The following is a 13,787-nucleotide window of genomic DNA, read 5'->3' as shown; positions in this document are numbered from 1 at the left end:
AAACATAATTTGTAGCTTTAAAATCTCAAATCAAAAACTTTTAGACAAAAAAAATAAATAAATGATGTTAAGTATTTATATTTTAGAGTGGTTTAAAGAAAACACAGTAGAAAAATAAATTCTTCAGTCCATGATGACCAACTTCTGCTTAACATGATTTTTATATTTCCAGTAATGATGGATCGGAGGCTGATTTCCAGTGGTAGCTGATGTAGGTTGGTGATGGTGTGATCGGTAATGAGATACAGGATCATTACCTCTTACAGGGATATACTATCACGCTGTATCAAGTTCTACGGTGATACAGCTAGATACAGGATCACTACCTCTTATAGGGATACACTATCACACTGTATCAAGTTCTACAGTGATACAGGATCATTACCTCTTACAGGGATATACTATCACGCTGTATCAAGTTCTACAGTGATACAGCTAGATACAGGATCACTACCTCTTATAGGGATACACTATCACGCTGTATCAAGTTCTACAGTGATACAGCTAGATACAGGATCACTAAAACAGTATTTATAAGACGGAGAGGTGATAGTGGAGATTGTCTCACAGGGATACAGTGGAAGACAATATAACGCAAATATAAAAGGAAACATACTATGATTATAGTGAGTGTAATAGACAGTTAAATTCATTACATAAATTAAATGATGATGGTAAGACTTTGTGTTGATTTCTTCAACAGAGGCCTGCTGATTAGTTCAAAGGAAAACCTTTACCACAAAATTATGAAAGTTATTTTTACCTGTAGATATAAACTAAACAAGCTATCTGTAGCTTTGGACCATACAGTCATTTGTAGGTGTGTCAGTGTGTGAAACTTCAGAAGGACTTTACAGTTACTTGAAGGGGGTGTCAGTGTGTGAAACCTGAGGAGAAGAATGAGTGCAAGGGAGGATATGAATGTTGTCTGGTGCAAACAAAAAAACATATATATGCGTGATAAGTAACATGATGAGGAACATTGTGATAATTAAAGTGTTTCTTTGAGGATGGAAGAGAGTTTTGTTTGGATCTGGAATGTTTTTTTTTTTGCTTATTTACCATGAATTATGGTTTAGATTTTTTAAACACCATTATCTATGTTTCTTTCAAACAGACAACAGTACATGTTATTTTTCTTTTGCTTTTGGATAGAGTTCTTTGGTTGTTGTCGAAGTTTTCTGTGTACCATGACCAAGTCGCATGATTTTTATACGCCCGTCAAAAGACGGACGTATTATGGTATGGCACTGTCCGTCCATCCGGCATCTGTCCTAAACTTTAATTGTCCGGAGAACTCCTCCTATATTTTTCAGCCGATCTTTATGAAACTTGGTAGGCTTAATCACCATGATATGCAGTTGTGTTTTCCTGAATGGGGTTTTGATTTGGTGATTTCAACAAGAGTTATGCCCCTTTGTTTATTTCACTATAGAAATCTTGTCAGGAGATCTCCTCCAACATTTTTCAGCCGATCTTTATGAAACTTGGTAGGCTTAATCACCATGATATGAAATTATGTTTTCCTGAACGGGTTTTTGATTAGACGATTTGAGTAAGAGTTATGCCCCTTTGCCGTTTCGGATATTCACGGGCGTATTTTGTTCCGCTTTGCGGTACTCTTGTTCTGACTTAGAATATAGTTTGTAGGGAAATATTTAAAAGAAATTTTTTTTTTTTGCCAAAAGTTAAAATCAACTCAAAACACATCAAAACATATATTTCAGCTTTTACTTCAAACTACATGTTTATCCCCTTTTATTTATTGCCTGTTGATAAAATGATGAAGCAGTGAACTGTAGAAAAATTTCTGGTATATAGGATTTGTATGTTTGTCTGCTACTGTTTAAAGACAGAATGATTGTAGTTTATATTTTTGTTTATATGAATGAAGTATTCTGTACAGAATTATTTTAGAAACTTGTTTAATTTATATTTAACAAATATGTTTTAGTGTATTATTGAGTATGATTATATTTATTTCATGACATTAAATCTGAATCCATGTTTGTATTTGCATTGTCTTTCTTAACTACCTCCTGTCAGTACCACACTCAGTATGATGACATGTTTCTACCTCCCGTCAGTACCAAACTCGGTATGATGACTTATTTCTACCTCCTGTCAGTACCAAACTCAGTATGATGACATGTTTCTACCTCCCGTCAGTACCAAACTCAGTATGATGACATGTTTCTACCTCCTGTCATTACCAAACTCAGTATGATGACATGTTTCTACCTCCTGTCAGTACCAAACTCAGTATGATGACATGTTTCTACCTCCCGTCAGTACCAAACTCAGTATGATGACATGTTTCTACCTCCCGTCAGTACCAAACTCAGTATGATGACATGTTTCTACCTCCCGTCAGTACCAAACTCAGTATGATGACATGTTTCTACCTCCCGTCAGTACCAAACTCAGTATGATGACATGTTTCTACCTCCCGTCAGTACCAAACTCAGTATGACATGTTTCTACATCAGTACCAAAACTCAGTATGATGACATGTTTCTACCTCCTGTCAGTACCAAACTCTGTATGTTGACCAAACTCAGTATGACATGTTTCTACCTCCCGTCAGTACCAAACTCAGTATGATGACATGTTTCTACCTCCTGTCAATACCAAACTCAGTATGTTGACTTATTTCTACCTCCCGTCAGTACCAAACTCAGTATGATGACATGTTTCATGTTTCTACCTCCCGTGTTACCAAACTCAGTATGATGACTATATGTTTCTACCTCCCCCTTGTCAGTTGTGCATTGTACCTTTTTTGGACTGAACTCAGTACCAAACTCAGTATGATGACATTGTTTCTACCTCCTGTCAGTACCAAACTCAGTATGATGACAGTGTTTCTACCTCCTGTCAGTACCAAACTCATGTATGATGACATGTTTCTACCTCCTGTCAGTACCAAACTCAGTATGATGACATGTTTCCTCCCGTCAGTACCAAACTCAGTATGATGACCCAAACTCAGTATCAGTATGACATGTTTCTACCTCCCGTCAGTACCAAACTCAGTATGATGACATGTTTCTACCTCCTGTCAGAACCAAACTCAGTATGATGACATGTTAATACAAACTGTCAGTACCAAACTCAGTATGATGACATGTTTACCAAACTCAGTATGATGACTACCTCCTGTCAACCAAACTCCTTTTTCTACAGTACCAAACTCAGTATGATGACTTGTTTCTACCTCCTGTCAGTACCAAACTCAGTATGATGACATGTTTCTACCTCCTGTCAGTACCAAACTCGGTATGTCAGTACCAAACTCAGTATGATGACATGTTTCTACCTCCTGTCAGTACCAAACTCAGTATGATTACATGTTTTTACCTCCTGTCAGTACCAAACTCAGTATGTCAGTACAAAACTCAGTATGATTACATGTTTCTACCTCCCGTCATTACCAAACTCAGTATGACATGTTTCTACCTCCCGTCAGTACCAAACTCAGTATGATGACATGTTTCTACCTCCTGTCAGTACCAAACTCAGTATGATGACATGTTTCTACCTCCTTTCAGTACCAAACTCAGTATGATGACATGTTTCTACCTCCCGTCAGTACCAAACTCAGTATGATGACATGTTTCTACCTCCTGTCAGTACCAAACTCAGTATGATGACATGTTTCTACCTCCTGTCGGTACCAAACTCAGTATGATGACTTATTTCTACCTCCCGTCAGTACCAAACTCAGTATGATGACATGTTTCTACCTCCCGTCATTACCAAACTCAGTATGATGACATGTTTCTACCTCCCGTCAGTACCAAACTCAGTATGATGACATGTTTCTACCTCCTGTCAGTACCAAACTCAGTATGATGACATGTTTCTACCTCCTGTCAGTACCAAACTCAGTATGATGACATGTTTCTACCTCCTGTCAGTACCAAACTCAGTATGATGACATGTTTCTACCTCCTGTCAGTACCAAACTCAGTATGATGACATGTTTCTACCTCCTGTCAGTACCAAACTCAGTATGATGACTTATTTCTACCTCCCGTCAGTACCAAACTCAGTATGATGACATGTTTCTACCTCCTGTCAGTTCCACGTCACCACAATGAAGAAAGTAACTACATGTCAAGAGATATTTAAACCAGGGCAAAATATGAACAAAAGAAATATCTACACAGAGACTTATGAAAGATTACCAGGCGAATAAGATCAAGTGTTCAGGAAGATAAAGCATCTACTGTTTCATCCACGACACCTGTCATGTAAACCTTGGTCAATCCAAGTAAGTAATGTCACGTTATCAGATGAGAACAGTGTAAATGAAAACGGATCCAACAAGTTAAATACGTGGAAGAGCATTCCAGTAGGCCAACCATTGATTTCTATTTCTGCTTACACTTATGGAAGTGTTAGATCTAACACTGATAATTACAAATGTATGGTATCGGGGTATTATTGTCTCACACACATTTTCTAATTCCTACAAATGTTCAAAAGAATTAGCATTTTCCTTATATTTATCAAACGGTCGACCCAACAGAAAACAATGTATTTGTGTTAAAAAACACACTACACCAAAACAAAATGGGGAAAATGGTATTGATTTAAAATGCGGAAGAGTTAAAACAAATTTCATCTGAAACCTTAATCAGGGAATAGTGATCTATCTTGTATAAACGAATTTGTTAGGCATCCAGGGATGGGCGGAGCTAGAACATTAAAAAGAAATAGTGGATTTATTTTTTAATCACTACTCCTCCAAAACCATTCGGCAAATCTTTACTAAATTTTAAACTTCTTAGAAGAAGACATTCGTATACATTTTGTGCATGTATCGCTTAAACGCATTTAGTTGTGTTACATGAAATGAATTTCCAAAAGGAAATTTAGAGTTTTACAGCCCGAAATAGCAAACAACTCCAAATGGTTAACATCCTTGAGAAGGGACAATCAAATGAAAATGGGAGATTTTTGGACTGGAGGGGCATCGCAAGGAGATAATGCTTTTACGCAAATTTTAATTAAATTTGGCGACAGTAATTATGTTGGGGAGGAGAAATAAACCCAATTAAGTGGATTAAGAAAAAAGATATTCCTCAACATTTAAAATGTCATCTTTAGTTTCATGTCAACAGAATGAATTGGTAGTGGGTGGTGGTTTTTAGCAAAATGGTATATTCCATTCCTGCTGAACATGTTCAGAATCTCTCGGACATAACCAATGTATATAAAACACTTGGAGCTAGTTTATCTTTTCTTCATAGCACATTTGCATATAAACTAATTACGGCTCTCCCGTAAACCTCAGAGATCTTTTTATTGACTTACAATGGATATTAGAGGCGACGTATTTAGCTATAGAATCAAATTAAGACAGTCGTGTTTGTATAGATGGAACATAACGTTGAATCATACTGACAGACGTTACATTACCTCACCAGATTAGCTCGGCCATCTGTTCTGTAGTTTGAGTAGATACTTAATCTGTATTGACAAACTGCGCTCAGTAGACAGGATGTTGTAAGGATTACCTCCCTTTGAACCAAGAATAAATTAAACAGTTTCGGAACGGCAGGCGTGACATAGGCAGGCTAGGACAGTATTTTTTTTTTTTTTTAAATATTCGTTTTCGTCTGAACCCCAATTATATTGTTTCCTGGATTATCTAAAACAGGGGACGGCAAAATGTTACAAAGCTTACAGTCAGTTTAAAACCGAGTGCACAAACTGAGCTGGGGAAAACCAAAAAAGTCGTAAGGCCATGCTGGTGCAGGTAGCATCATTACAAATCATGTACTTTTGTTTGAAAACAAACATGATATGCGAACATTGTCACTATATATATTTATTTATACAAGAATGCAGCGGTGCTCTTTGTATTACAGAAAATACTCTAAAATACAGGTTTTATTTGAAATTATTTGCATATACAATGTACCTGATACTTTTAGAAGAACGTCAAGTACATGTTTATGAATTAAAACATGGCATGCAGGTAATGGCAAATTTCAGGACTAAAAGTCCACCAGCAGTGTCTAACTTTTGCGCTTTCGAAGACTGAAAAAAGACACAAAAGTGGATATCACCTTTATGTGCAAATTTGAGCATGATACAGTAGAGATACACAATGAATTAAAATGTATCCAACAAATGTCCTTGTAGGACTCGACAGTGATACTAAGTCATTATTTCGTAAGTCATGACAGCACATTTATAAAAATCGATCAAGGCATGTGCTTAACGATATCAAAACAGGAACAAAACCATTAAACAGACGTATCCCGACAATGGTAGTACAACAGTAGTTATAGAATAGATATTAAACAGACGTATCCCGACAATGGTAGTACAACAGTAGTTATAGAATAGATATTAAACAGACGTATCCCGACTACAGTAGTTATAGAATAGATATTAAACAGACGTATCCCGACAATGGTAGTACTACAGTAGTTGTAGAATAGATATTAAACAGACGTATCCCGACTACAGTAGTTGTAGAATAGATATTAAACAGACGTATCCCGACTACAGTAGTTGTAGAATAGATATTAAATAGACGTATCCCGACTACAGTAGTTGTAGAATAGATATTAAACAGACATATCCCGACAATGGTAGTACTACAGTAGTTATAGAATAGATATTAAACAGACATGTCCCGACAATGGTAGTACAACAGTAGTTATAGAATAGATATTAAACAGACGTATCCCGACAATGGTGGTACTACAGTAGTTGTAGAATAGATATTAAACAGACGTATCCTGAAAATGGTAGTACTACAGTAGTTGTAGAATAGATATTAAACAGACGTATCCTGACTACAATAGTTGTAGAATAGATATTAAACAGACGTATCCTGACTACAATAGTTGTAGAATAGATATTAAACAGACGTATCCTGACTACAATAGTTGTAGAATAGATATTAAACAGACGTATCCCGACTACAGTAGTTGTAGAATAGATATTAAATAGACGTATCCCGACTACAGTAGTTGTAGAATAGATATTAAACAGACGTATCCCAACAGTGGTAGTACTACAGTAGTTATAGAATAGATATTAAACAGACGTATCCTGACTACAGTAGTTATAGAATAGATATTAAACAGACGTATCCCGACTACAGTAGTTGTAGAATAGATATTAAACAGACGTATCCCGACTACAGTAGTTGTAGAATAGATATTAAACAGACGTATCCCGACTACAGTAGTTGTAGAATAGATATTAAATAGACGTATCCCGACTACAGTAGTTGTAGAATAGATATTAAACAGACATATCCCGACAATGGTAGTACTACAGTAGTTATAGAATAGATATTAAACAGACGTATCCCGACAGTGGTAGTACTACAGTAGTTATAGAATAGATATTAAACAGACGTATCCCGACAATGGTGGTACTACAGTAGTTGTAGAATAGATATTAAACAGACGTATCCTGAAAATGGTAGTACTACAGTAGTTGTAGAATAGATATTAAACAGACGTATCCTGACTACAATAGTTGTAGAATAGATATTAAACAGACGTATCCTGACTACAATAGTTGTAGAATAGATATTAAACAGACGTATCCTGACTACAATAGTTGTAGAATAGATATTAAACAGACGTATCCCGACTACAGTAGTTGTAGAATAGATATTAAATAGACGTATCCCGACTACAGTAGTTATAGAATAGATATTAAACAGACGTATCCCAACAGTGGTAGTACTACAGTAGTTATAGAATAGATATTAAACAGACGTATCCTGACTACAGTAGTTATAGAATAGATATTAAACAGACGTATCCCGACTACAGTAGTTGTAGAATAGATATTAAACAGACGTATCCCGACTACAGTAGTTGTAGAATAGATATTAAACAGACATATCCCGACAATGGTAGTACTACAGTAGTTGTAGAATAGATATTAAACAGACGTATCCCGACAATGGTAGTACTACAGTAGTTGTAGAATAGATATTAAACAGACATATCCCGACAATGGTAGCACTAAAGTAGTTATAGAATAGATATTAAACAGACGTATCCCGACTACAGTAGTTATAGAATAGATATTAAACAGACGACAGTGGTAGTACAGAACAGTATCAAACAGACGTATCCCGACAGTGGTAGTACAACAGTAGTTGTAGAATAGATATTAAACAGACGTATCCCGACAATGGTAGTACAACAGTAGTTATAGAATAGATATTAAACAGACATATCCCGACAGTGGTAGTACAACAGTAGTTATAGAATAGATATTAAACAGACGTATCCCGACAATGGTGGTACTACAGTAGTTGTAGAATAGATATTAAACAGACGTATCCTGACAACGGTAGTACAACAGTAGTTATAGAATAGATATTAAACAGACGTATCCTGACAACGGTAGTACTACAGTAGTTGTAGAATAGATATTAAACAGACGTATCCTGACTACAGTAGTTGTAGAATAGATATTAAACAGACGTATCCCGACAATGGTGGTACTACAGTAGTTGTAGAATAGATATTAAACAGACATATCCCGACAATGGTAGTACTACAGTAGTTGTAGAATAGATATTAAACAGACGTATCCTGACAACGGTAGGTAGTACAGACGTATCCTGAGTAGTTATAGAATATTAAACAGATATCCTGAACAGTAGTTATAGAATAGATATTAAACAGACGTATCCCGAACAGTAGTTGTAGTACAGACGTACAGTAGTTGTAGAATAGATATTAAACAGACGTATCCCGACAATGGTAGTACAACAGTAGTTATAGAATAGATATTAAACAGATATATCCCGACAGTGGTAGTACAACAGTAGTTATAGAATAGATATTAAACAGACGTATCCTGACTACAGTAGTTGTAGAATAGATATTAAACAGACGTATCCTGACTACAGTAGTTATAGAATAGATATTAAACAGACGTGTCCTGACTACAGTAGTTATAGAATAGATATTAAACAGACGTATCCCGACTACAGTAGTTGTAGAATAGATATTAAACAGACGTATCCCGACAGTGGTAGTACTACAGTAGTTATAGAATAGATATTAAACAGACGTATCCCGACAGTGGTAGTACAACAGTAGTTGTAGAATAGATATTAAACAGACGTATCCCGACAATGGTAGTACAACAGTAGTTATAGAATAGATATTAAACAGACATATCCCGACAATGGTAGCACTAAAGTAGTTATAGAATAGATATCAAACAGACGTATCCTGACTACAGTAGTTATAGAATAGATATTAAACAGACGTATCCCGACAATGGTGGTACTACAGTATTGTTGAATAGATATTAAACAGACGTATCCTGACAACGGTAGTACAACAGTAGTTATAGAATAGATATTAAACAGACGTATCCTGACAACGGTAGTACTACAGTAGTTGTAGAATAGATATTAAACAGACGTATCACGACTACAGTAGTTGTAGAATAGATGTTTAACAGACATATCCCGACAGTGATAGTACAACAGTAGTTATAGAATAGATATTAAACAGACATATCCCGACAGTGGTAGAAGTACAGTAGTTGTAGAATAGATATTAACCGAACTGTTCAAGTCCCTATCTAACCTATTCAACATAAAAACCAAACTGTTCATCTTCTTAACCAAACAGTTAAACATACAAACAAAACTGTTCATCTTCTGAACCAAACATTCCAGCATTCTAACCAAACTGTTCAAGTCCTTATCCAACCTGTTCACCATAAACACCAAACAGTTCATCTTCTTAACCAAAAAGTTCCACATACAAACCTAACTGTTCAACTTCTAAACCAGACAGTTCAACATACTAACCTGTTTATTTTCTAAACCAAACAGTTGAACATACAAACCTAACTGTTCAAGTCTTTACCCAACCTGTTCAACATACAAACCGAACTGTTATTTTCTTAACCAAACAGTTAAACATGCAAAAATAACTGTTCAACTTCTAAACCAAACATTTCAGCATCCAAACCAAACTGTTCATCTTCTAAAGCAAACAGTTGAACATACAAACCTAACTGTTCAAGTCTTTACCCAACCTGTTCAACATACAAACTGAACTGTTATTTTCTTAACCAAACAGCTAAACATACAAAAATAAGTGTTCAACTTCTAAACCAAACAGATCAGGATTATAACCGAACCTTGATATCAAAGGTCTTGTTACTCACGTGTAAAATGTCAAAACACAAAAAATGTGCTTTATATAAAATATGTTTAGATTCTTAACGTCGACAGCAAGTCGTAATACATTAACGCAGATATGTAAGGGAAGATGAAGAATAATCAGCTTAAAAAATGAATTTGCTGTTTGGATGGAACAGCTGAGCCCTGACATACTGCTGAAGTCGGCATACCTTTGTCACGGCTGAAGCCACGTGAAAACCAAGGAACGAAAGAAAGGATTTAAATTTGAAATGCCAAAGCATCAAACACTCTTGAAGTTTTTGTTTAAAAATACGACAATTCTATTCAACGTTGGAGTTTTGTGTCATTTCAATGCTAATACAAATTGCTTCGTGAACACGTGTCTGGGTATAGGTGTGACTGTGAAGGCCTTCATTTCTCCGCAATTATTAGCCAGGAATGATGAGCTGTGTTTTTCTCGCTGCAGTAAACTTTGCTGCATCTGATGTCAACCACGTGAATGTTAGTGGATGTGCCACTGACAGATCACGCCACTTCTGACTATCCCTGGTATACCCTCTAATACAACACGATACGTGAGTTCACGAGAGAAGATTGATACACTTTCCACTTGTGGAACTAATGAATCATAAACGTATATTTCTGTCCTATAGTCATCTAGAATGAGGATTTTAAAATTTTCATTTCTGTCTACGTGTTGATCGTTAATTTACGATATTCCGTTTCCATGTCTGTTAAAATTTCTTTGATATCTAACAAATATATGTACCTTTGTCTTATGTTTTCACAGTGAAATTGATACCTTCTATTTATCAGTGTTTTGTGATCTAGATATCTATCCAAGACTGTTTTGAAAGAAAAATGCTTTTAAGAATACCCCGTTATCTTGAAATCCTATAACCCGAAGACCCCGTTTAATTGGAAGTATTTCATTGGTACCCGCCACAATAAACACGAAACGTCCGAACTCGCTTAAATCGAATACTGAGATAACTCGGAATTACGCCATGGTCCCGTCTTCAAGATAATAAGGTCAGACTGTTATAATTAACCAAAACAGACTTTTCCCCAGAGCGTCGTAACCCGACAGTAACAAACTAATTACCAGATAGTCCTGACCCAACACTAACAAATTAATTACCAGATAGTCCTGACCCGACAGTAACAAATTAATTACCAGAGCGTCGTAACCCGACAGTAACAAACTAATTACCAGATAGTCCTGACCCAACAGTAACAAACTAATTACCAGAAAGACCTGACCCAACAGTAACAAACTAATTACCAGAGCGTCGTAACCCGACAGTAACAAACTAATTACCAGAAAGACCTGACCCAACAGTAACAAACTAATTACCAGATAGTCCTGACCCAACAGTAACAAACTAATTACCAGATAGTCCTGACCCGACAGTAACAAACTAATTACCAGATAGTCCTGACCCAACAGTAACAAACTAATTACCAGATAGTCCTGACCCGACAGTAACAAACTAATTACCAGATAGTCCTGACCCGACAGTAACAAACTAATTACCAGAAAGACCTGACCCAACAGTAACAAACTAATTACCAGATAGTCCTGACCCGACAGTAACAAACTAATTACCAGATAGTCCTGACCCGACAGTAACAAACTAATTACCAGATAGTCCTGACCCAACAGTAACAAACTAATTACCAGAGCGTCGTAACCCGACAGTAACAAACTAATTACCAGAGCGTCGTAACCCGACAGTAACAAACTAATTACCAGATAGTCCTGACCCGACAGTAACAAACTAATTACCAGATAGTCCTGACCCGACAGTAACAAACTAATTACCAGATAGTCCTGACCCAACAGTAACAAACTAATTACCAGATAGTCCTGACCCAACAGTAACAAACTAATTACCAGATAGTCCTGACCCAACAGTAACAAACTAATTACCAGAAAGACCTGACCCAACAGTAACAAACTATTTACCAGAAAGACCTGACCCAACAGTAACAAACTAATTACCAGATAGTCGTAACCCGACAGTAACAAACTAATTACCAGAAAGACCTGACCCAACAGTAACAAACTAATTACCAGATAGTCCTGACCCAACAGTAACAAACTAATTACCAGATAGTCCTGACCCGACAGTAACAAACTAATTACCAGATAGTCCTGACCCAACAGTAACAAACTAATTACCAGATAGTCCTGACCCGACAGTAACAAACTAATTACCAGATAGTCCTGACCCGACAGTAACAAACTAATTACCAGATAGTCCTGACCCGACAGTAACAAACTAATTACCAGATAGTCCTGACCCAACAGTAACAAACTAATTACCAGAGCGTCGTAACCCGACAGTAACAAACTAATTACCAGAGCGTCGTAACCCGACAGTAACAAACTAATTACCAGATAGTCCTGACCCGACAGTAACAAACTAATTACCAGATAGTCCTGACCCGACAGTAACAAACTAATTACCAGATAGTCCTGACCCAACAGTAACAAACTAATTACCAGATAGTCCTGACCCAACAGTAACAAACTAATTACCAGATAGTCCTGACCCAACAGTAACAAACTAATTACCAGAAAGACCTGACCCAACAGTAACAAACTATTTACCAGAAAGACCTGACCCAACAGTAACAAACTAATTACCAGAGCGTCGTAACCCGACAGTAACAAACTAATTACCAGATAGTCCTGACCCAACAGTAACAAACTAATTACCAGAAAGACCTGACCCAACAGTAACAAATTAATTACCAGAGCGTCGTAACCCGACAGTAACAAACTAATTACCAGAGCGTCGTAACCCGACAGTAACAAACTAATTACCAGAGCGTCGTAACCCGACAGTAACAAACTAATTACCAGAAAGACCTGACCCAACAGTAACAAACTAATTACCAGATAGTCCTGACCCAACAGTAACAAACTAATTACCAGATAGTCCTGACCCAACAGTAACAAACTAATTACCAGAGCGTCGTAACCCGACAGTAACAAACTAATTACCAGATAGTCCTGACCCAACAGTAACAAACTAATTACCAGAGCGTCGTAACCCGACAGTAACAAACTAATTACCAGATAGTCCTGACCCAACAGTAACAAACTAATTACCAGATAGTCCTGACCCAACAGTAACAAACTAATTACCAGAGCGTCGTAACCCGACAGTAACAAACTAATTACCAGATAGTCCTGACCCAACAGTAACAAACTAATTACCAGATAGTCCTGACCCGACAGTAACAAACTAATTACCAGATAGTCCTGACCCAACAGTAACAAACTAATTACCAGATAGTCCTGACCCAACAGTAACAAACTAATTACCAGAGCGTCGTAACCCGACAGTAACAAACTAATTACCAGATAGTCCTGACCCAACAGTAACAAACTAATTACCAGATAGTCCTGACCCAACAGTAACAAACTAATTACCAGAGCGTCGTAACCCGACAGTAACAAACTAATTACCAGATAGTCCTGACCCAACAGTAACAAACTAATTACCAGAGCGTCGTAACCCGACAGTAACAAACTATTTACCAGAGCGTCGTAACCCGACAGTAACAAACTAATTACCAGAAAGACCTGACCCAACAGTAACAAACTAAT

At 36.7% G+C, this 13,787-nt stretch overlaps 1 protein-coding gene across 1 annotated transcript in view; it reads left to right on the top strand.

The window, feature by feature from the left end:
* Positions 1 to 1,644, top strand: part of LOC132544625 (centriole and centriolar satellite protein OFD1-like) — a 32,944-nt gene extending 31,300 nt beyond the window's left edge. Inside the window, exon 29 of the mRNA XM_060208244.1 lies at positions 173 to 1,644. Within this exon, the coding sequence (XP_060064227.1) occupies positions 173 to 206 (34 nt within the window). The 3' untranslated portion in view covers positions 207 to 1,644. The remainder of the gene's footprint in view (positions 1 to 172) is intronic.
* Positions 1,645 to 13,787: the final 12,143 nt, after the last annotated feature.

This window comes from Ylistrum balloti, unplaced genomic scaffold (assembly GCF_031769215.1).
Source record: "Ylistrum balloti isolate Yb309-2 unplaced genomic scaffold, AGI_CSIRO_Ybal_v1 Utg369804, whole genome shotgun sequence".
Lineage (NCBI taxonomy): Eukaryota > Metazoa > Mollusca > Bivalvia > Pectinida > Pectinidae > Ylistrum > Ylistrum balloti.
This window is presented reverse-complemented; position numbering and strand designations above follow the sequence as displayed.